This window comes from Antedon mediterranea, chromosome 7, assembly GCF_964355755.1.
Source record: "Antedon mediterranea chromosome 7, ecAntMedi1.1, whole genome shotgun sequence".
Taxonomy (NCBI): Eukaryota; Metazoa; Echinodermata; class Crinoidea; order Comatulida; family Antedonidae; genus Antedon; species Antedon mediterranea.
The window spans coordinates 5,700,420-5,726,147 of NC_092676.1; the positions used below are offsets into that span (position 1 = coordinate 5,700,420).

The 25,728-nt window shown below is 29.9% G+C and overlaps 2 protein-coding genes and 1 long non-coding RNA gene across 6 annotated transcripts in view; 1 reads left to right on the forward strand and 2 right to left on the reverse strand.

Annotated features, from left to right (window-relative positions):
* Nucleotides 1–7,574, forward strand: part of LOC140054335 (CD151 antigen-like) — a 37,714-nt gene extending 30,140 nt beyond the window's left edge. For 3 of the 4 annotated variants that reach the window (XM_072099282.1, XM_072099283.1, XM_072099284.1), the window contains 5 exons: nucleotides 445–624; nucleotides 1,239–1,445; nucleotides 2,640–2,723; nucleotides 3,291–3,457; nucleotides 4,718–7,574. In XM_072099282.1, coding sequence (XP_071955383.1) covers nucleotides 445–624; nucleotides 1,239–1,445; nucleotides 2,640–2,723; nucleotides 3,291–3,446 — 627 coding nt within the window. In that variant the 3' untranslated portion in view covers nucleotides 3,447–3,457; nucleotides 4,718–7,574. The remainder of the gene's footprint in view (nucleotides 1–444; nucleotides 625–1,238; nucleotides 1,446–2,639; nucleotides 2,724–3,290; nucleotides 3,458–4,717) is intronic. The other variant, XM_072099285.1, reaches the window with a different exon arrangement.
* A 9,782-nt stretch (nucleotides 7,575–17,356) lies between these two features.
* Nucleotides 17,357–19,133, reverse strand: LOC140054957 (G-protein coupled receptor GRL101-like). Its single transcript, XM_072100101.1, has 2 exons — nucleotides 19,093–19,133; nucleotides 17,357–18,659 (listed from the first exon to the last, which is right to left on the reverse strand). The coding sequence occupies exon 2, from the start codon at nucleotides 18,542–18,544 to the stop codon at nucleotides 17,645–17,647; it is 900 nt and encodes a 299-aa protein (XP_071956202.1). The 5' UTR covers nucleotides 18,545–18,659; nucleotides 19,093–19,133; the 3' UTR covers nucleotides 17,357–17,644.
* LOC140054958 (uncharacterized) lies at nucleotides 19,129–20,689 on the reverse strand. The gene is made up of 3 exons (XR_011846592.1): nucleotides 20,618–20,689; nucleotides 19,776–19,850; nucleotides 19,129–19,164 (listed from the first exon to the last, which is right to left on the reverse strand). It is a non-coding gene; the product is annotated as an uncharacterized lncRNA (long non-coding RNA).
* Between the last annotated feature and the right edge of the window lie 5,039 nt (nucleotides 20,690–25,728).

A 25,728-nucleotide genomic window follows, 5' to 3' on the forward strand; every position in this document is an offset into this window, starting at 1 on the left:
TATTCTACTACACAATAATGCAAAGGTGGAAATAACTTTGCTGTCTAATGTCTTTGAAACAATCTGATAAATTAGAATGATTCTTGGTGTTATTTATTCTTTATTGCATTAAACTATGATAAAGATACATAAAGTAGTATAAAGCTCTGTCTACACTATACAACTTTATGTGACAAAATAATGTGATGTGCCCATATAATCGACATGATGTCCATTTCGGCACTACCATATTTGGGCACATCACACTTTGTTTAAGCAATAGCAATATAGATCACCAATAAGAAATTCTTTGTTGTCAAATAGTTTGATAGTGTAGACAGTGCTTGATAAGTAAAAAGTAGTCATATTTGACAAGAAACAATTAACAACATGCAGTGAGTCTATTGTTCCAGCTAATCAATTTATTTTTGCACACCATTAGCATTCTTTATTTTTTAAATACAGTATTTCATTGTTGTACTGTTACTGCTACTTGTGGAGATTGTCTGCGTTATTCTGGTCTTTGCTTTCCAATCTGAGGTGGAGAAGTATGTAGGAGATCAACTGGATGATTCAGTACAGAAAGAGTATGGTCTTGATGGTTATGATGATGTCACTACTTCTATCGATGCCCTCCATATTACAGTAAGTGTCACTACCAAAGTTGTGAGAATTTTACCAGCTGCCTAAACTTACTTTTTCAAAACCTCAAAACCAGGTTTATAAGGTTGTCTCAGATCATTCGCATTTAACCATTGGTCATACCTTCTAATAAAAAAATGCAAGAATATAATATTACTCTGCTACAGTCGACATTCCCAATAACCTAATAAATATTACTACAGTCGACTCTCCCAATACTAAACTGTCTGAAAACTCTCCCCAATACCAGCCTTTTCTTGAGGTCTAAATGGCCCCAATTCTTTTTTACTATTAAAAATACATTCAAAATTCCAGGATTTCTGGAAAACCATACGTCTTCCCAAGGGTGTCTAGTTTTTTACCATAATGATGTTGATAAAATGATGTTGGTTTAAATTATGTTTTGGACTCCGACATGAATGAATGACAACACACATTTGATCGTTGTGGTTGGTACGGTTTTATTTCTAATCGTCCTCAATACACAAAGTGCATCACATGTGCTCCATGTTGTCTCCTCCATTCTCTCTCTCTTTTATTTTACCGCCCTCTATCTGACGTTATTGCTATGCGATATTTGGAAGGATTACACTAACATTGAGAAAACATATTTTCAGTTGAAATGCTGCGGAAAAAATAACTTCACAGACTGGGAAACGTCGGCATGGAGTAAAGCGAAAATGAATGCATCAACACCGTTTCCAATCTCCTGTTGTACAACGAAAGAGGGTTCTCTTGAAAAATTGATAAATAATGAGTCAGTCGAACCAATAGATCGAGAGGCATGCTATGCTGGATCACCGAATGATTTCATGAATAGTGAAGTAAGTCTGATAAATATTTTACCCAACTCTCGTGTACATTGGCCACTTGTTCCAAATAAACTCAAATACAAATCAAATACATAGCCTGGATATATATAAAGTAGTCTTGAATTAAAGGCCACTTGTTCCAAATAGACCTAAAAAATGAAACTTTATTAAAGCATAGCCAAACAATAGAGGTGCTAAGTTTTATCTTAACAATAGAGGGTGCTATTAATTTTTATTTAAAAAATGCATCAAATACATAGCCTGGATATATATAGTCTTGAATTAAAGGCCACTTGTTCCAAATAGACCTAAAAAATGAAACTTTATTAAAGCATAGCCAAACAATAGAGGCGCTATTAAGTTTTATCTTAACAATAGAGGGTGCTATTAATTTTTATTTAAAAAATGCATCAAATACATAGCCTGGATATATATAGCCTTGAATTAAAGGCCACTTGTTCCAAATAGACCTAAAAAATGAAACTTTATTAAAGCATAGCCAAACAATAAAGGGTGCTATTAAGTTTTATCTTAACAATAGAGGGTGCTATTAATTTTTATTTAAAAAATGCATCAAATACATAGCCTGGATATATATAGCCTTGAATTAAAGGCCACTTGTTCCAAATAGACCTAAAAAATGAAACTTTATTAAAGCATAGCCAAACAATAAAGGGTGCTATTAAGTTTTAACTTAACAATAGAGGGTGCTATTAAGTTTTATCTTAACAATAGAGGGTGTTATTAATTCTTATTTTAAAAATGCTTCAAATACATAGTGATATATAGTCTTGAATTAAAGGCCACTTGTTCCAAATAGACCTAAAAAATGAAACTTTATTAAAGCATGGCCAAACAATAGAGGGACGTGCTAGAGGGTGCTATTAATTTTTATTTTAAAAATGCATCAAATACATAGTGATATATAGTCTTGAAATATCAGAAAACTTCTGTGATTATCGGCAGAGGGGGAGGGGGGGGGGACAACATCCTCCAAATCTAGACCATTAACCTTAAATTTAAAACCATTAATAAACAATCTTTAGCTGCACTAAAGACCAAAAGATTATTTTTTTTTTTACTTGCCATAATGAGTTGTGAAATTAGTATGCAATGACAACCAATAGTATTATATGTCTATTCATAAATGTATAAAATATGAATACATACATCCTAAGTACATTGAATAATTTTTCTTTTTTATAGGGATGTTATGATACATTATATGAATATTTTATTGATAATTTGTGGATAATTGGAGGTATTGGTATAGGAATTGCAGTTTTACAGGTAAATGATCAAATAAATCATATATAGACGGAACAAAATTCTATTATTTAACTAATTTTGTTTCTTCTTTTTCTGTCAGGGTTATAAGATTTTTTTTCAGAAATAGATTTTTTTTTATTAACTATTATATATCAATGTTTTGCTTAAGTTAAGAGTGCTTAAGTGAAAACTGAAACTTTATTTATTAAACAAGTTCTTTCTATCATAAGAAAATTTACCTTTGTCATCTAAGATTAAGAATAAAAATATGCACACATATTTGCTTATATTATGTTGATACAAACTTTTAGATATGCGTATCTGAGGGTAGGGGTGTTATTTCCTAATGTCTAAAGAGACCATATTTTACAACCCTCAAAATGACAAACTTTTCAAACATATTGCGTTTAATTGAATGATTTTGATATGGTATTGAAATTAAATAGTGAGTTTTCCCCATTAAAGAAAAATATGAAACGAAAAAATTTTTTTTTGTTTTCTTCAATTTAATCCATTAAGTAATAAAATAATCATAATTTTAGGTATTTTTATTTTAGTTTGGTTAGAAAAGAAGTTGTTTTCTTGCAGGTTCACACACTTTTCATAACAACCATTTTCCTGGCAAAATTGAGAAATGATCGGTACATTTACGTTCGAAGTCCTCGTAACTACCGATCAATCCTTGCGCCAACCGATGATAAAACATACGAAAACAGCACATATATGCGCGACACACGATGCTAATATGCTATTTGGTATATATTGCTACCTTGCATGCATGAATGCACACGCATAAGTTGAATGCTGGGATAGCATGGTTAATACTGCGACATACACCCTTTTAAATGTGATGAATAAGTAAGACGTTAAAATGCAAGAAACCCAATTCTAAAGTGTTGTATCTCCTCATATGACAATTTTTGTCCAGTGTAATTGGCAAATTCCGTAATACAGCATCTCATGTGTTTCACACGTGATGCTTGTATCATGGAAAGTTAGGGTTAGGTTAAGGTCTATGATACAACATCACATACGCTTCATGTGTGAAGCTGTATCACATTACATCTTATCCAAAGGACGGCGCAATGAGTATCTTGTATCTGCTAGTTATCCGCACTCCTTGTAATTGTCCGATCTCTCTTTTGGATACAAGCAATGCCTCAGACAGTTCTCAAACCCATGCCTTTCAAGTGCAATGGTACGATTACCACCGCAGCATACAGTTTTTTAAAGTAGGACAAATGAATATATTTAAATATAAATGTAGTAATGATTTTTAGTTTGACTTTAACCTAGTGAAATTCATATTAGGCTCTCTACAGTGCAGCTCCTATTATCTTCCTATATAATTATATACCAAGTTCTCTATTATTTATTATACATACACTGGACCAATGGCTTTACATCTTATCCAAAGGACGAGGCAATGAGAGTAAATATCTTGGATATCTGCACTATGTGGATAACTTCTTGTAATTTTCCGGTCTCTTTTTTTGGATACAAGCAATGGCTCAGACAGGTCTCGAACACATGCCTTTCAAATGCTAGTCCGAAACCCTTCACCATTATGCCGTGTATCGCTCGATTGCATGAATATAACTCCGACGAATGTTCCTTGAAAAATTGTGCAAATGCTATAATGATGCCTAGACGTAATCAACCTGCATGTGACATGAACAAGTCAGGTGCATTGAAGAACAGTATCACTTGCAGCATGTATGTATACACATGAAAGAACCATAATGGAAGACACCATACCTCCCAGCTTGCATGACTTTCTAAGAACCAAGCACCTTCTGTATGGCTCCATTCAGGCTTTGTTTACCCGCATAAGTTGGTTTCATGGGCCAATTATCGCTCACTTTTGTGGCTAACTAACAACTTATCTGGGTAACTAAGCCTCAATGTGACATATATGTATACCTGTTGGTTCAACTCCTCTCCACCTTGTGAGGTCACCGATGAGGGTCCATCATTATTCTTCCTTTGACTAATTCTATGTTTTTCTTTTGCAGCTTTTCGTCTTAGTCTTAGCTCTTTCATTGTTACGCAATTTAAAAGATGATTATGAATGAAGAAACTTTTCAATCCTAACCAATCGAGAAGAAGCTGAGATAACGATTACCCAAGATGCATTCGTGCAATTTTATTCATTTATTTTCGAAAAATTATACAAAGAAGAACAAAAAGGCTAGGACTGATATTGAGTCTAGGCTTATACTTACTTGGATAAACATATTTTTTTTACCACAATAGAAACTTAATACCTAAGATTAGTTTATCAGAGGATGTTCTATTTACTTGATAGGGGTTTTATTTATAAATTATAGGCTTTTCAGTACTGTACTGTAAATAATCAGTTTATCCATGTAAGTATTCCCAAAATAGTTTTTAATAATTTTAAGATACACATCTTCAGTTTAACATTTATTTTTATTTTATGTCATGATCATGTATAGAATAAATAATATGATGTCATAGAATAATTAGTATGATGTCATAGTATTAATATGATGTCATAGTATTAATATGATGTCATAGTATTAATATGATGTCATAGTATTAATATGATGTCATAGTACAGTATTAATATGATGTCATAGGACTAACATGATGTCATTAATTAATATGATGCCAAAGGATATGTCATAGTAGGCCTATTAAGATGATGTTATGACATTGATATAATGTAATAGAATAATTGGAAATATCATGTCATGGGATTAGTATGATGTCATAGGATAATTATTATGATGTCATAGGATAATTAATATGATGTCATAGCTATGATGGAGAAAGGTTATCCAAGGTGTTTTAAATGATTACAGTAATTAAAAATGACTTAAAAATCACAAATTAATTGAACAAATCTGACCTTCCAATGATTGTTATATGTGGTGTATTCATATTTGGATAATATTGTAAATAATTTTTAAAATTGTCTAGTGTATGTAAATGGAGTCAATTTTTCAATTACCGTATAATAATTTCCACAAAAATTCTTTAAAGATGTGTTGTCCCCAAACACTTTTGCAGTTTTAATAAGGTTATTCACTTAATTCAATTTAACCCAAAACCAAACAATTCGACTTTCAATTACAGTTTTTTTATAATTTGTATAATTCAATATTTATTCAAAATTCAACAAATGTATTGTAAGCAATATTTTTTTTTAGGGGGACAATATATCTTTATAGGTTTATTTGTATAGCGTGTAAGCATTAAGGTGCACTAGATTTTTACATTTTTCCAAACTACTGTATATAACAAAAAATTGTAAAACTTTAGTATTTGATATGCTAAATTAGTGTTTTGTTTGCTAGACTCTATAGAATAAATGGTTTGTTTTTTTAAAGCACTATTTAGGTTAATATACATTTTGGAAATACGCTGATTGCTTTACAATTTTTAAAGTAGTTTATCAGCTACATTACATTAACAAACACCAAATAAAAAATACTCTAAAACTTTACGTGAAAAATTTAAAAGATGTGTTGCATAGAAATAGTCAGACATTTTAATGCACTAAATAGGCTGTTTTATGAGGAGTACCTTAATATTTTTTTTTTATTTGCGGTACCAGACGTAATAATACCAGTCTAATTAGCAAATAAAAGTAAAAATATCAAATAGAAATAAAAAGTAACAAAAGTGAACTCTATTAAAGGTGCTTGGCTATATACATAAAAACCAGTCTACCTTCACACTAGCACCGATGATGATTTTTAACTGAAAGCTTCCTGGCTGTTTATTTTATATCGTTTTAATTTAGCTTTTTACTTATTTGTATCTCCATTGTTATTCAGCCATTGTTACCCAAGCATTGTTCAGTAGTTTGCCGTTTGGTTAATAAACATACACAAACCCAGTATAGTTGTGTACATTTAAGGTGCTTTGAGAAAGAATACGTTTTTAGCATGATATTTATTATTAAAATATGGATCTCGAACTTAAGAATAATTAATTTATAATATAAAAATAATAGCAATGTACTGAATAAAATTTTAAATCATCTTATTAAATAATTATGACTTAAAAATACAGGTATAATTTGTCATTTTCATTTTAAAGTTTGATTAATTTAACAATTTTGAAGTGGGGAAGTAGATTTAAAGAGGTTAATACCAAACAATAACATTTAAAATATAATAAAATTAATTTATATTTACATTAATTATTAATTAATTTGATGTTAGGGCAATTGATGAAGATGTTTGATCAATTGAGGGCGCTTTTGAACAATAGAGGGCGTTGTTTTATCTTGTGGAATGCTGTGTTCTAGAGATGTTTTATTTTTGTATCCTTGTAAATAACTGTTTTGAAATATAAAAGTTTGGTCCTTCGTTGTTTTTATTATGTTATATATTTTAATGTAGTAACATTTTACCTCTGATATATAAAATTATATATGTATTTTTGGTTTATTGAATATTATGTTTCATTACTAATAATTTTAACTATATTTATGTTGTATTAAGGCAATGAATATTTTAACTACGATCAATTATTCACATTTCTAAAAGGAATTAGTTTTGTGTTAAATCTTTACTTGTTTGTGTCAATTTTCATCATCATCTAGAATTCGAATTACGCCACCTCGTTTTTCAAATTTTTGTTTATTTTAAAAATGTCATACGCATCCAACAACGAGCCAATAACAGGTCGTCTCCTAGCATTATAAATCAAGCAGTCTAGATCAGCGTTCAACTTAGATCATGACGTCACGATCATATTATTCATATCTCGCGAACGAACGTACTATACAATTCGTGTCTTGTGATTTCAACTTGCGAACGTGTCATTTTTCAAAAACATTGTACCGTTACATTTTGATCAGCAATTGTGTTCATCCATTAAATTGGTGGAGACTTTATTTGATTTTCTTTATTGATGCTTTATTGATAGTGATAATAGTAACCCACTACAATCAACAAAACATTTTCTTTTTCAAGGTTATAAGATAAGTAAAATAATATACAAATAATGAATGTTTATGAGTGTAATGGTTCAGATAATGGCATGAGGTGAATGATGAAAGGTTATATATTTCAACGAGGTGAAACCGAGTTGATATATAACCTTTTATCATTCACCAAATGCCATTATTTGTACCATTACAACGAATATAAAACATTCATTATTTGTTTTATATATCTAAATAGATTCCTGTCATTTGAATTAAATAAAAGGTAGGCCTAGCCCAATGTCTACATTTGATTCACATTGATTAAAACATACACACACATACAAAACATAATATAAGGATTTTATAAGCACTACTGTAGTGTTAATTATGTCAACAAACGACCTAACAATTCTATGCTAAAACGATTACATCTCCCTGATATATCTCTCCAAAAATGTACTTATATCGCGAAACAATCATAACATTCAATCTTCGCGGCGAAAGTACAAAATAGGTGGCGCTTTTGTATTTTCAAAAGCAATAGTATAAACAAATTTTTTTCCAAACGCGAAAAGATTATTTTTTTCGTACACACAAAAAATACTATTAAACGATCGTTTATTAAGGCGTACTATTGCACGCCATGTAACCCACAATCGTCCAATCAAATGACAGGGATTTATTTAGGTGTTATATTATAAGATTTATAGAGCGCACATATCCACAAAAGTGCTCAAGTCGTTATACAGAGTTTTTTTATATTTACACCCATCGCAAGTGTGAGTGCATTTAATGGAGTTTTAGGTTTTATAAAATATCTTTATATGGAAAGGGGTTGGTGGGGGGGGGGGGGGATGTGGCGATTAAAACTATTAGAACCCCATATGCCTACTCATCATCCTTCCGATAGGACTAGAAAATTTCCGAATCAAACATTTTCTCCAAGTTACCACTTTATTTTCAAGAAACTTTTAAGAAAAAAAAAGAAGATTTATTTTATTTGGTCATGCTTATCGTCACAAATGCAAATTAAAATTAAAATCTCGAGTTTTCTTTATTTTAAATATGGGCCGAAATTATAAATAGCACGCCTTCTTTATTTTGTCATGTATTTCAACTGCGCGTTTAATTTATTAAAACTATTAAAACGCCATATTCATCTTATCCTTATCTAAGGTAGGCCTACGTAATTCCTGAGGGCAGGTTCGAATCCCATATGTTATATTCATCTTTTGCTACTACAGTTGAACTTCCGTAAGCCGCCGCTAAACATTAGATTTTTTGTATGTTAAATTAGGCCTACCTCCCGTAAGCTCCCACCCAAAAAATTGACTTTTGGCAAAAAAAAATACAATTTTGATACTGTGCTTTATATAATATTTGCTTTATTTCGAAAAACATTTAGTGAAGAACATTCCTGTGTTTTTATATGAGATGATAGAGAAAACTACACATATTTTGACCGACCATTTTCAAATTATTATTATCGTTTCCGTCAAAGTGAAGAGTTCACATCTAGTGCTATTAATTGATTTTTTCAAAAGTACTGTATTTCATTTTTTAGTGTAAAACCAATGCAAGTGTATGTTGATGTTTATTTCTATATATGTTTTCATGTATACAAGATTATCGCCATTTATTTACACCAAATTAAGCGATAACTGTACCCATGAAACCAACCAAACCTACATTAAACGTCAATGCCGTTCTAGTACAGGAAAGATATGCTCAGAATCAGTAAAAGGTTGAAAAAATTGCAACAGAATTTTTTTCACCACAATGCATTTCTGTAAGGTCCCTATATGAACATACTAAAAGTCTAGAAAAATCCAGGTAGGGGAAATAGGTTTTTTTTAAACAAAATGGCCGCCAATGGTGAAAAATGTCTAAAAATGAACAAAAAACATATATTGTATATCTAATTACCACTTGATAGCAGTTTTTATAATGCTTTTTATATTTCTTTAGTGTCAAACATTTAAACTGCAATATACATATTAATTTAAGTGCTATTTAGCAGCAAAAACACACATTTAAGTATCAAGATATCACCACGGTTATAATAACAGACAACGTAGTCCTATGCATTATAATGCAGGACTACGGTGTCTAATAAAACAGTTCATTTACAATAGAATTATACAACCTTACAATCTATTAATCCATTCATTTTCATTGTCCAGTTTTTATCATCCTCTGTCTATAGGTAGGAATTAAGCATGTGCTGATGATGCCGTGGTATTCGTCACAAACAGTGGTAACTGGTGGTAAATTTATCATCAATGGACACATCACGCCATTTGTAACTTTCCATCCCCCAGTCTGTGGGTTGAAGAGTATTTTCTATCCACTGCTGTACCATGGTAATATACACACGCAGGGAATGCCATTTTGCAGCATTTGTTGTTGGGGGGAATAGACTTTATTTCAAGTGCTGTTTTGCTTTTTGCTACTTTCTCCCAGAACGTATTCCTCCATAGCGCTACCAATGCCAATTCCTCTGATGCGATGGTTTCTTTTTTTTTGGAGACGTTTGGTTTTACAGTGTTTGTAAGCATACTACTGCCCAGGTGTTATGACTTTTTAAGACTAACACCTTTTTTTTACCAAATAGATGGGATGTAGCAACACATCCCTGGATTCCATTTATAAAAAGCAAATTAATTTTTACAGAGCTTCACACCAAGGAAAGACTTTACATGCATTCACAGTGCTCCCCCATCGAGAACATACAGTATTAAATCAATGAATGAAGCAACCGTGACAGAATATTAATTTAAGAGGAAAGAACATATTATTACACATGGGTCAAAATCAACCATATTCATCAATAGAGAAGCAGTGCACATTCCCTCACATATACTATTTCATCATTGATGGCTATGTGAGACAGTCATACACAATGCATCATTTGTTGAAAAAGAACCTTGTACTTTTCCTGCAGCCCTTTTTTACTCCATTGACTCCATACACACTGCTAGACTACTCAGAAACCTTCATCTCACTGCCCACTGTATGTTATCAATGGGGGAGCACTGCTACATCAAACCTCTTGGCCCGAAACAGCAACATTTCAAGACATTTATTATGTACCATGTATGTTTGTTACGTTATTTGAAGGCAGAGTAAACTCTTGTGTTTAATGGCTATAATTATGGGCCGTAAGTAAATTTGGTTTAGGAAAAGGTGTTAGTCTTAAAAATCATCACAGTTGGAGTTGTATGTCAAATTTTGTAAACCAAACAGTTTCCAAAAAAAGAGAAAACATTGCATCAGGAATTTGGCATTGGTAGCTATATATGGAGGGAAGTCAATGGAGACTTTAGACAGCCTACTTTTCTTTGAGAAAGTTGCAAAAAGCAAATCTATTCCCTTGCTGCAAAATTTTATTTCGTGAGTCTTTATTACCAGGTATAGCAGTGGATAGGAAATACTCTTTAACCCACAGACTAGGGATGGAAAGTATTGATGACAAATTTACTCCCAGCACCAGAGAAACTATTAAAGTTGATTAGATGTACCTGAAATAAGGTTGTAGTAAAATGAATTGCAGTTGCAGAAAATATGGTTTGGACTGCTGCTCCACTATTTTTTAAGAGTGCCACGGCATCAGCACATGCTCAATTCCCCACCAATAGACTCCCTCACCCTTCCCATATGATCTCCCATCCCTATACCCCTCCCCACTGGCACCACCATATGTTGTAATATATTGTTAATAACAGTACAAATGTAAATGAACTGATTTATTATATAGACACCGTAATCCTATGCATTAAGCATAGAAAGGACTGCGTTTTATGTATTATAACAATAGAGATATATCTAGATACTTAAACATTTGTTTTGCGGCCATTTTCTAATTAACAGCACTTAAAATAATGTGTATATTGTAGTTCAGATCTTCGAAACTGTAAAGAAATATAAAAATCATTGTAAAAACCGCTATAAAGTGGTAATTAGATCTACTATTTATGTTTTTTTGTCTTTTTTTAGGCATTTTCTACATTGGCGGCCATTTTGTTTAAAAAAAACTATTTCCCCTACCTGGATTTTTCTAGACTTTTAATATGTTCATATAGGGACCTTATAGAAATGCATTGTGGTGAAATAAATTCTGTTGCAATTTTTTCAACCATATTTCATAGTTTTCCTGTAGGCCTACTATTCATGTCTTAATAATTATGATTTTCATTATTAATTTTAAAAATCGTCATCGTCCGTGTGAATGTAAAGCTCTGTCTACACTATCAAACTAGTTTGACACAAAAGGTGTGGTATGCCCAAATAATGGTAGTGATATGCCCACAAATGGTATAGTGATATGACTTCATCATGTCCAAATGAGCACATCACATTTTTTTTGGAAAAAGCTTTACCTGGGTAAAAACTAAGCCGGGCCCTATAATTTGAGTGAGTATACGAACTTTGGTAAACTGTATATATACAATATTTCGTCTTGGGAACATCAACAAATTCAGGATTACAAAAATTTACGTTAAAAAATACATCATGGGGTGCACGGTAACCCCTTCTTTCTACTTTTCTACTAGACTAGTATAGAAGCAACAGAAGACAGAAAACATCTTGATATACCGTGTGGAGCAATGCGCGTGATCGTCTAAAAGCAGGTGGTAGCATTGGCGAAACAGGATCGACCAAGCTCACGATATAGCTGTATTTTAAAATTCCTTTTTGATAACTAAAATTATAAAACAAATCAAAATGGTTTTCGTAATGCTGTTTTAATAGTAATAATAAATACTAATAATAATAATAATGGTCGAATAACAGTATATAATATAATCGGAAGTTTGATTAAATACTCTTTATGTTTTTCGCATAAAAAATCTTACAAAAGTAGTAAAAATCATTAACAAACAACATTAATCATTTCTTAGTCTACTTTATCTACTGTTTCTGCTGCATCAACATAACCGGTTAAAATCGGTGTGAATAAATTAACTCCATTTTCTTAGGAGTAGAAACAGGACAAATTTGTGGTGACAGCGCAAAATAACCTGTTCAATTCGGTGTTAGACGCCGTTTAACCGGTTATCGCTGGGAAACTTTTAGCTGCAACACAAAATAACGGTTATTGACACACGGCAGTAACGTTTGAATTAACCGCCAGGACCAATTGCATTTTGGGTGATTCTAACGATTTTTTTTCAACTATCACCCATGATTTAACCGGTTATTTCGGAGCACAAAAAAAAGGGTCATAGATATGATATAAAGAGTATATCCGACAGAGATCCTTTCAAATGTTAAGGGTTTAAAAAAATGTTGTAGGCATTAATGGCCAATGAAATTAACTTATACCAACTTTGAACCATAAAAAAAAAGAGTTTCTTGGAATTACAATTAGGCCTAAGCGAATAACAAAAAAATGTGAGAAGGTGGTATCTGCAAAGTTAGAAAACAATGAATGAACAAAATTATTGCTATATTCTTAATAATGTATAGAGGGCGTTACATTATGGCTCATTTTGATTCATATCTATATAAAACAAGCTTATGACGATTATTTTTATGTTTTTCTTTTAATTAAAAGAAAAATTATTTTGTTTCAGTTTTAGGTAGGGAAGTAGTTAAAAGTAAACAAAATTGATTGGTAAGCAGGAGTTCAAATTAACAGAAAAAAAAATACAAGTGTAAATCAGTGTAAGAAATAAAATTGACGCAGGTATAACAATCACATGTGTATTTCTAATATGAATTTAGGTGTTATTATGACTTATGCATATAACATAATGGATTTGATGAAGTAACGATCGTCGTAAACAAAGTTAAAAATACGCAGGTGGAACGTCATTTCCACGTCAGCCAATCAACGACTGACAACGGTAAATGAAGATTCAGCCAATAAAATTTAAGCAAAAGCATGTTAATGTTTTAGTGAAATATGTTAAGGTCATTATCAAATCCATTTTGCTATGTGCATAATTGATAACAATGCACTAACATTATTCTCATTTTCCTGTGTCACAACTTTAATCCTGTTGGAAATAAGTCCTTGTGTACAGTACTTTGATATTTTGTCTTGGCTTATATATACGTTGTGTTGACGTTAATAAGAAAAATGACTCTGTTCAACTACTTTGCGCCTTTTTTGTTTTGTTTGATGCTCTTAAAAAATTAAATGTATAACATGTCTCCGTCTATTTAAAGACTTATAGTAGCTCTATATGTCTCTAATTATAATCCTTCCAACTAAAGACCGGCACTAGAGATGGTCTTTAAATTACCATATTTAGACGTCAAATAAAGATTTTATCAAAATGGTTATTTTGCATTAGAAGGATGAGGGTAAATGTAATCAGGTTGGTTTATCTGTCCTGCTGTCCATTTGTGTGATTTTTTTCCTCCAATTTTCACAATGACTGTTGACTTGAAAATGCATTAATAAGTTTATTTTAAAGTGGTCTTTAATTATAGGCAACATTTGAACGAAAATGTTCAGTTGGATACAACCCAATTAGCGTCCAAAATAATAATAAGAGAGTGGAGGAGGGCGTAGATAATTGTACAGCGATCTGATTGAAGTTATTCTTTACTTGGAGGTAGATTGTGTTATATACGCGATTTAGTAAGTACTATTAAAGATGTAATGTCCCGCTGAAAATATATATATTTTTTTCACAATTTTTGGTTGAATATGCCATTTTAATGTCACATAATAGTTATCCATTTTGACCAAAAATTGGATTAAAAAAAATTATTTATCTGAAAAAGACTGTAATTTAAAGCAAAAATAGTCAAATTGGCTGCCAGCCATAGGATTTTTGGTTTATTTATATTATTTATTTATTTTATAAGTGAAAACATTGTTTTTTCCCCGTTTTTCTACTGAAGTCATTTAAGGGCCTTTCACACCTGCTCCGGCACGGTTCCGGTCCGGCGACGGCAAATCCAATCGAACGTCAATTTTTCGTTTTTACGCGGCTACGCGCATATCGATTGGTGCTTGGCCGCGTGGAGCGTCGTGAAAACGAAAGATTGGCGTTCGATTCGCCGGACCGGAACCGTGCCGGAACAGGTTAATCAATTAACTTTATTAAAACTACAAAATAACCTATTAAAAGTCTTATTTTAAGTAAAATCTTCATTTTTCATGTTTTTGGGGACAGTACATCTTTAATAGTAAAGTATTATTTAAACACTGTTTTATGTTTGTACCGTATAACCTCATAATATGTATTAGTTTATTTCATCTGTTTTGTTTTACTATCAAATGTTATTTCGTTCGGACCCCATAATTGATGCATGGCTTACACAGTTCTCATTATATAACTTACAAATTTATCCAAAGATTGTTTTATCTTTGTTTAAAGTTTGTTTTGTTGACGTTTTATATATTATTATAATTTTAATAAGGAGTTTTTTTATATAAGGAGTTATAGTTAACTCCTTGTTACTGTCCTGTTTCTTATTGTTTATTATCATCCTTTCCTTCTCCTACGTTTTTGTATCTCAAGTATCTCTAAAACGTGTACACATAACATTTCATAATTTTGTCAACATTTGAACATTTACATTTGTATATTGTATACCGTATATTGATGATATGCAGTAGAAACTTCCAATAGTTAATGTTGCCCATTAAGTTGTAAGGTTGATCGTAAAAATCAAAACGATTATGAATATTATCACTAGCGTTCTGATTTTTACCAGCTTATAGCAACCCATTCAGGAATGATAACGACATCTATATGTACGGCGACTGTAGAATAGACCCGAGATATGCCATACTTCGGTTTTTAGACGATAGAAGATTGGAATATTTTGTATAATAAAGAGTGATACAATGCGTTCTGTTCGTTTTACTTTTACTAATTTTGCAAATTGCAGTATTTACCATTATTATAAATATTGCCTGCCACGTTTTACATATTCAATATTGATCTTGACCTACCCACCAAAGTTATCGATCACTCTGCTAATAATATCATGAAACAAACTAAAGTTATCGATCACTCTGCTAATAATATCATGAAACAAACTAAAGTTATCGATCACTCTGCTAATAATATCATGAAACAAACTAAAGTTATCGATCACTCTGCTAATAATATCATGAAACAAACTAAAGTTATCGATCACTATGCTAATAATATCATGAAACAAACTAAAGTTATCGATCACTCCGCTAATAATATCATGAAACAAACTAAAGTCACATTCACACTAATGTTTTATTTTACGGAAGGGAAGACGGCGTCGTTATTTTTTACCAAAACGGTATCGTCTTCCGTTCCGTGAAATGGAATTTTGAATGGGAGTATTAAATGGAAGCAGTATCCAGATAAATAAAAACTTGTTATTCTATAACTATAAGAATAACCATATATGCTTTCTTTGATGAAAATTATATTTTCACACGTCCAATCAAATGACGTCATGATGAGTAAGAACAATAATATCGTGACAATACAACGATGTTATTGTTTTTATTTATCATGACGTCATTTGATTGGAATTTTAAAAATATCATTTTTATCAAAGACAGCACAAATGATTATCCTATAGTTCTAGAACGGAAACCTTTCTAATTTCTTTTGTTTTATGTAAAAACAATCCAAGCTTATATATTCATCGTCGATCGTTATCGTCCTGGTGTAAATGAGCCTTTACCAGGATAAATAATTAAGCCTGAACGGGTCCTATGATTTAAGTGAATATGCGAACTTTTGTAAAAGGTACTTCAAGCTGTACCTTAAAGAAACCGAAGACAGAAAACATCTTAATATACCGTGTGGAGAAATATAGCTGTGTGTGTCCTTTGGCGAAGCAACCTCACGATAAAGAAATATTATATATATATGTTTTTGGCGAACTGTGTTGTGATGTTTTTGTTTGAAAACTCAAATTATAACACAATGCCCTCTAATTTATTTTCTTACTGCTGCTTTTAATAATAATAATAAATAGTAATGACAATTCAAATATATGGAATATAAATAATGAAATAACAGAATACTGTATATCGGAGGTTTGATTAAATACTCCTTAAGTTGTTCGCATTTAAGTTTGGTACTCCTTAAGTTACTTTTCAAATTCCTTAATCTTACGTAAGTAGTACGTCAAAACATTACCAAACAAAATGAATCAATTCCTTCTTCTTTAAATCTACTAAATCGTCAAATAATTAATAATATTCAAAAATTGTCGAATTGTTTAAATCTACCTAAATCTTCACATTATTTTACGTAACGGAAAATTTCAGTAAATCGAGCATTAACTTCTTAAGTCTTTACTCAATGTTGTAGACAATTGGTACATTACATACTTCAGAACCAATTTTTACCAATTTAAAACAACTTTGTCAAAAAATATTCGTTTTTGTGCACAAATTTTCAAACAAATAAAGATTCACAAACCCACTTATAATGTATATAAAATACAATTGAACTTCAATCGATGAAATTCAACACATTGTGATCAGATATTCAAAATAATTAATCATTATTAAGAATGTATGTTTAAGTTTTCAGTTTAAATTTAATTCACGTTTTATCACCTTGTTCTTTTCATACCTATCTAACATACAATCATCACCATATCTGGTTAATTTTAAATTGTCTTAGTACAGTATAAGTAAAGTGTTAAATAAAATTGACTGAGAAACAATGAAATAAAATTTGATACTTCCATAATATTATTTACTTGTCATATGCGTATTTAAACGTTTAGCAAATAAACATCGTTTTTACAGATGTCAAAAAACTTGATAAGTTAACTCGAGAAATTAAAAGACATTAAATAATTTATCAAGTGTATTGTTAAAAACCAGTGAACGTATATAGAACTGATACAATCCTAAGATATAAACAAACAGTATTTGACAATTTTAACTTAACGTTCTGTATAACATTTGAAATAGATTACAATAAATTTAAACCATTGTTGTAAAATATAATTATAATACATTTAAATCCCAAAGCGGGTGCTAAAGATTACATGAATACGATAAATGAACATTTAATAGGCAAAAACAAGACCAAGTGTAGAGTTTGCACAATAAACAATTAAATCACAATGTATTAAGTGGAATCTGTACAACTGCCGGTTGACGCACTTTGCACTTAAACATATATACAATTGTGTAAAGATAAGGATTGACTGAGGAGTTGATGGGGATGATGAATGTCGCCGCCCAAACATATATGTCATCAGGAATCGTCATCCAACCCATCTCAGAACCAATTGCCATTACTATAATCGGACCCCAGCAACAGAAATCAGTGAAAACTATTAAGCCTAGTTTCCTCGCCATTTTCAACTGTTCTTTCCTCATCTGTCGTCTATTGACAGTGGCCCCCGATCTCTTAACCGATAAGAAGATTACGAGGTAGCTCACTGTTATTACAATGAACCCGATTCCGTTAAATACAACAAACATGGCGACTGCATACTCCCAGCCTTGCCAATGACTTTTTGTCAGAGGTAGTGCGAGGCACACACTCTCTTTGCCATAGTAATTATCCCCAAAATATGAAATATCTGTTATTGGAAGAAAACTCAGCACAATCCAGAAAAGCCATGCGAAGCCGATAATGATTCGACATTTTGTACGATTGAGGCGTTTCGTACTAAATGGATTAACAATGTTAATAGCTCGATCCACACTCAGCAGCATCAGTGTAAACACTGAGCATTGCCCAGAGAGTGTAGAAATTGCCCCGGCAAAGCTGCAAAGGAAACTGCTCTTCCAATCCCTTGCAACTTTGGCATACCGTCCACGATAGTGTACATCCGCACTCGCAATGATGATCAAGTAGACAGCCATTAGCAAGTCAGACACGGCAAGATTAGTAATGAGTGTGGTTTGAACCTTATTTACATTGTTACCTGAATCATTATCCTTTTTAAACTTTCGTGATATGATGACAATCAAATTTCCAATGACTGATGACACCCCAATGATCATCATCAATACACGGAGAACTTCGCTTTTTAGTAAGTCGTCACAAGAAGCAAATGCATCAACGGGTTCGCAGACATCAATGACACCAACAAGGCAACAGAGACGAGAAAAATCCGATTTCCTATGAGAGTAAAGTAAACTTGGCAAATGAATTTGAATAGTTATTTTTTTCGGAGGCCCAAATTGTTACTCTTCGATCCCTAAAATAATGAGTAAAGGTTTAGAATAGTCGAAGATTAATTGTGAAAGTACATTTTTATGATACTTTCGGATAAATAAGAATAATAAAATACTATCTGTTTATAAGCATAATAACACATCGAATATCATGATTGTAACATAGCCGAATTAACTATTAATTTTAATATATCTATTTAAATTGAACATAATTAAAACATTTACCACATTCAAATTATCAAATGTAACTTACTTAACTAAAACACCGACATATTTAACATTCAATAAAATTATTTACTGTACATATAGCAAAGAGAATAAATACTAATAGCTGCATAAGTTTGTATGAGCATCTCTCATACTTCTATCATACTTACAATTCTTTTAAATTGTTCAGTTCTTCAAAAGTTCTATCTCTGTAATTCTGTAAGTTCTTCCCTTGTAACCATCTATAGGATAACACATTAGAAATGAATTAGGAACAGGCTAATACATTTTGAAAAAAGTAAAGTTTTCAAACTATGGTTTATGTATGCTTTTCTTGAAGAAAATACATTAACTATGTATATTTTAACTGTTATGAATCCTCTTTATCTTTATCTTTGAATGTGGTCTGTATATTTTTGTATTGTTTTTAAGAGGGCCTCTTCAAGTCAGCTGTACTGCTGTAGTACTGTTAGAGCTACCCTTGTAAAACAAATTTGAATGAATAAATAAATATATTAATATTTTATTTATCTGTACATAACACTATTCTAAATTCAAGACCCCTGATGAAAACCAAATAAACTTTATTTGTTTACTTGTTTGCGAAGTTTTCCATTCAAATTCAGTGGTTGAATACATCCGTTGTGTTCGAAGTTCTTATTATTATTGTATGTTTTTTAACGTTTTGTACTGTAAGGCCTATAGAACGGATACATATAACTATTCAAATGCAAAGCTTCCTCACATTTTGACATTGAATCGTACAGCAAAAACTTTATTTTTTATTTTATTTGTTTACAGCAATAACTCCTTTACGGCTTCACAAGTGTGTTATAAAATCATGTTAACTTACAAACGTGAAAGTGTTGAAGCAAAAGAAGAAAATGCACCTGGTTTTATGGTAGTTATAGCGTTTTCCTGTAAATACCTGTTAAGATAACCAATATGTATTATTACATATCTTGTTTTTCACATTACATTAAGTAAAGTACAGATACAAGTATTATTGTATTACACATTGCATAATATTCAATACTCTCCTATACATTAATTCCTTGTCTCTTCTGGGTATTTTTTTTTTAATAAGGGGACAAAAAGTTTACTTTTTTATTGAATCTCATCAAATAATTGTTTGTTAATTATTGTTTGTTAATCTTAATATTCAATTGATTTTTTTACAACAATTGATAACACAGTGATTAGTAGACTGGTTATAATACAACAAATGTAAATTAGACTGGATCATATAGAAAGTAGTTCTGTTTCTGGGATGTACGTTTATTATATATATATGAATATTATCTACATAGTAAATTCTGATGGCCTGGGTATACTTTAATCAGGCTTAAATATATGTTTTATTTTGTTATTCTCATAAACACAATTTTTATAGGAAATCATAACAATTTGTTATCATCTTTATGTATTTAATAATACATAAAGATGATAACAAATTGTTATGATTTCCTATTATTTAATTTACCTAAATAATGACCAATACACAATTATTAATATCTTTAAACAATGAATAATTTAATGAAAATTGTTAATACTGTATGTGATTTTTTTTTAAATACTGTTTTTTGATCAAATTATGAATGATAAACTGCATAATATTCATTATTATGAATTATTTCATTTGTTTTCTTTTTAAATAAATTAAAACAAACAAATTAATTTTAGAAAAATACTTACAGTTCTGTCAGTGCTGTCAATCTATCAAATACATTGGCTGGCAATGTACTTATTTGGTTGCTGCTCAAACTCCTTCAAAATAAAAGAAAGGTACAGTAACAACTACAATATTCAAGTTGTTTTAAATGTCAACTTTTATTTTCGAAATACATTTTGAATTATTTTAATAGTCTTTCAGTCAATGATAGGGACATTATCTACATAGTAAATGCTGACAAGTATTCTTTAATTAGGCAAAAATTAACTGTTAAAATAATAATGTGTTATTCTCATTATCACAAATTCTATAGAAAATTTTAAATATTTATTATCATCCAAATGTATTTAACATTTTATGTATTTAATTAAATCTCTAATGATCAATGAACAATTATAGATAATCTTTAAAAAATGAATAATTTATTAATAATGGTTAAATAATGTTACTGCATAATATTAAATGCTGATAAGTATTCTTTAATTAGGTAAAAATTAACTGTTAAAATAATAATGTTTTATTCTCATTATCACAAATTCTATAGAAGATTCTTAATATTTATTATCATCTTAATGTCTTTATCATTTTTATGTATTTAATTAAATCTCTTTAAATAATGATCAATGAACAATTATTGATAATCTTTAAAAAATTAATAATTTAATAACAATGCCAACAGCCATAAGTTGCGTAATAATATGCATAGTGATACCGGACCGACAGACCGACAGACCGACAGACAGACCGACCGACATAGGGAACTATAGAGTCGCGTCCACGCGACTAATAATGGTTAAATAATGTTACTGCATAATATTCAGTATTATAAATTATTTTATTATTTATTTTAAAACAAATTAAACGAAGGAATTAATATGAGTCAAAATACTTACAGCTCTGTCAATGCTGTCAATCTATCAAATACATTGGCTGGCAATGTACTTATTTGGTTACCCCACAAATCCCTTCAAAGTAAAAACAATGTACAGTAACAATTACAATATTTAAGCTGTTTGATATGTCAACTTTTATTTTCGAAATACATTTTTGAATTATTTTAATAATCTTTCAGTCAATGATAAGGACATTATCTACATAGTAAATGCTGATGAGTATTCTTGAATTAGGCAAAAATTAACTGTTAAAATAATAATGTGTTATTCTCATTATCACAAATTCTATAGAAAATTCAAAATATTTATTATCTACTTAATGTATTTATCATTTTTATGTATTTAATTAAATCTCTTTAAATAATGACCAATAAAAAATTATTGATAATCTTTAAAAAAATAAATAATTTATTAATAATGGTTAAATGTTACCGCATAATATTCAGTATTATAAATTATTTTATTATTTATTTAAAAACAAATTCAACGAAGGAATCAATATGAGTCAAAATACTTACAGGCGTTTCAGTGCTATCAATCTATCAAATACATTGGCTGGCAATGTACTTATTTGGTTGCTGCTCAAACTCCTTCAAAATAAAAGAAAGGTACAGTAACAACTACAATATTCAAGTTGTTTGAAATGTCAACTTTTATTTTCGAAATACATTTTGAATTATTTTAATAGTCTTTCAGTCAATGATAGGGACATTATCTACATAGTAAATGCTGACAAGTATTCTTTAATTAGGCAAAAATTAACTGTTAAAATAATAATGTGTTATTCTCATTATCACAAATTCTATAGAAAATTTTAAATATTTATTATCATCCTAATGTTTTTAACATTTTATGTATTTAATTAAATTTCTAATGATCAATGAACAATTATAGATAATCTTTAAAAAATGAATAATTTATTAATAATGGTTAAATAATGTTACTGCATAATATTCAGTATTATTAATTATTGTATTGTTTATTTAAAAACAAATTAAACGAAGGAATTAATATGAGTCAAAATACTTACAATATTGTCAGTGCTGTCAATCTATCAAATGAATTGGCTGGCAATGTACGTATTTTATTAAAGCCCCAATGCCTTCAAAGTAAAAACAATGTACAGTAACAATTACAATATTCAAGTTGTTTGATATTTCAACTTTTATTTTTCGATATACATTTTTGAATTATTTTAATAGTCTTTCAGTCAATGATAGGGACATTATCTACATAGTAAATGCTGATGAGTATTCTTTAACTAGGTAAAAATTAACTGTTAAAATAATAATGTGTTATTCTCATTATCACAAATTCTATAGAAGATTCTTAATATTTATTATCATCTTAATGTATTTATCATTTTTATGTATTTAATTAAATCTCTTTAAATATTGACCAATGAACAATTATTGATAATCTTTAAAAAATTAATAATTTATTAACAAGGCCAACAGCCATAAGTTGCGTAATAAAATGCATAGTGATACCGGACCGACAGACCGACAGACCGACCGACCGACATAGGGAACTATAGAGTCGCGTCCACGCGACTAATAATGGTTAAATAATGTTACTGCCTAATAATATTCAGTATTATAAACTATTTTATTATTTATTTTAAAACAAATAAAACGAAGGAATTAATATGAGTCAAAATACTTACAGTAATGTCAGTGCTGTCAGTCTATCAAATACATTGGCTGGCAATGTACTTATTTTGTTTCTGTACAAATCCCTTCAAAGTAAAAACAATGTGCAGTAACAATTACAATATTCAAGCTGTTTAGAATCTCAACTTTTATTTTCGATATACATTTTTGAATTATTTTGTATAGTCTTTCAGTCAATGATAGGAACATTATCTACATAGTAAATGCTGATGAGTATTTTTTATTTAGGCAAAAAGTAACTGGTAAAATGATAATGTGTTATTCTCATTATCACAAATTCTATAGAAAATTCAAAATATTTATTATCATCTTAATGTATTTATCATTTTTATGTATTTAATTAAATCTCTTTAAATAATGATCAATGAACTTTTATTGATAATCTTTACAAAAAATGAATAATTTATTAATAATGGTTAAATGTTACCGCATAATATTCAGTATTATAAATTATTTTATTATTTATTTAAAAACAAATTAAACGAAGGAATCAATATGAGTCAAAATACTTACAGCCATGTCAATGCTGTCAATCTATCAAATACATTGGCTGGCAATGTACTTATTTGGTTGATTCTCAAACTCCTTCAAAATAAAAGAAAGGTACAGTAACAACTACAATATTCAAGTTGTTTGAAATGTCAACTTTTATTTTCGAAATACATTTGGAATGATTGTAATAGTCTTTCAGTCAAAGATAGGGACATTATCTACATAGTAAATGCTGATAAGTATTCTTTAATTAGGCAAAAATTAACTGTTAAAATAATAATGTGTTATTCTCATTATCACAAATTCTATAGAAAATTCAAAATATTTATTATCATCTTAATGTATTTATCATTTTTATGTATTTAATTAAATCTCTTTAAATAATAATCAATGAACAATTATTGATAATCTTTAAAAATGAATAATTTATTAATAATGGTTAAATAATGTTACTGCATAATATTCAGTAGTATAATTTATTTTATTATTTAATTAAAAACAAATTAAACGAAGGAATTGATATGAGTCAAAATACTTACAGATGTGTCAGTGCTGTCAATCTATCAAATACATTGGCTGGCAATGTGCTTATTTGGTTATTGTACAAAAACCTTCAAAGTAAAAACAATGTACAGTAACAATTACAATATTCAAGCTGTTTGATATGTTAACTTTATTTCTCATATACATTTTGAATTATTATAATAGTTTTTCAGTCAATGGTAGGGACATTATCTACATAGTAAATGCTGATGAGTATTTTTTAATTAGGCAAAAATTAACTGTTACAATAATAATGTGTTATTCCCATTATCACAATTTCTGTAGAAAATAATTCTAAATATTTATTATCATCTTCATGTATTTATCATTTTTATGTATTTAATTAAATCTTTTTAAATAATGATCAATGAACAAGTATTGATAATCTGTAAAAAAGGAATAATTTATTAATAATGGTTAAATAATGTTACTGCATAATATTCAGTATTATAAATTATTTTCTTATTTATTTAAAAACAAATTAAACGAAGGAATTAATATGAGTCAAAATACTTACAGGTGTGTCAATGCTGTCAATCTATCAAATACATTGGCTGGCAATGTACTTATCCGGTTAAAACTCAAATCCCTTCAATGTAAAAGAAAAGTACATTAACAATTACAATATTTGATATTCCATTCATACAGGTATAGGCCTACAGTGATTGTGCTTGGGGTATATAAAGTGACCCCACAAAATGAAATTATTTCTGATAACTCTAAGTACTAAATTTCAAATTGTCATTAGGTCATTATTACATATTTTAAAATATATATTATATATATTTTTAAATTCCACGTTTTATAATAAACTTACAATGAAATGTTTGCACTGACAATAACCATATACTTACAACTCTGTTACTGGAATATGATCATTATACTCGTTGATGGTTGCGATGTTATTAATACTCCATGGAGGACGACATTCCACTCTGTGACCGTAAGTAGACCAATTAGGCGCACCACATTCACAGTCGGCTGGACATTCTGCATTTGGACAACTCGGAGATACATCAGGAAAGAAAAAGGGGAAACTGTCTTGTATTCAAAATATATGTAGTGTTACAAATGCAATCAAATCAAATATAATGTCTAGCTGTGACCGCTCAATTAAATATAATTCGAATCAGATAAAAAAAAATGAATTCACAATCACGTAAAAATAAATACTGTATAGTACTGTATATAAACAAAAGTTGAACATTAACATTTAAATCAGATTGTCTTCGAAGTTTAATAACAGTACTGTTGTTTTAAACCAACAAAACAGTATAGTTTGTATGAGGCATACTGTTCAAAGACAGGGCTAAAACATACTAACAAATAGTATCAAATACTAAACAGTTAGTTAATGAAAATAACACACTCATTAGTATAATTATTATACTGTATTACTTATCAATGCATAAAGAAAATTTAAAGAATGAAGCAATCATACCGGAAAGGGCGAAGTCACTGCCACTACTATCATAGTCAGACTGATAAGTGTAAATGGTAAAGTTACCAGAATAACTGAAATAGTAACTAAAA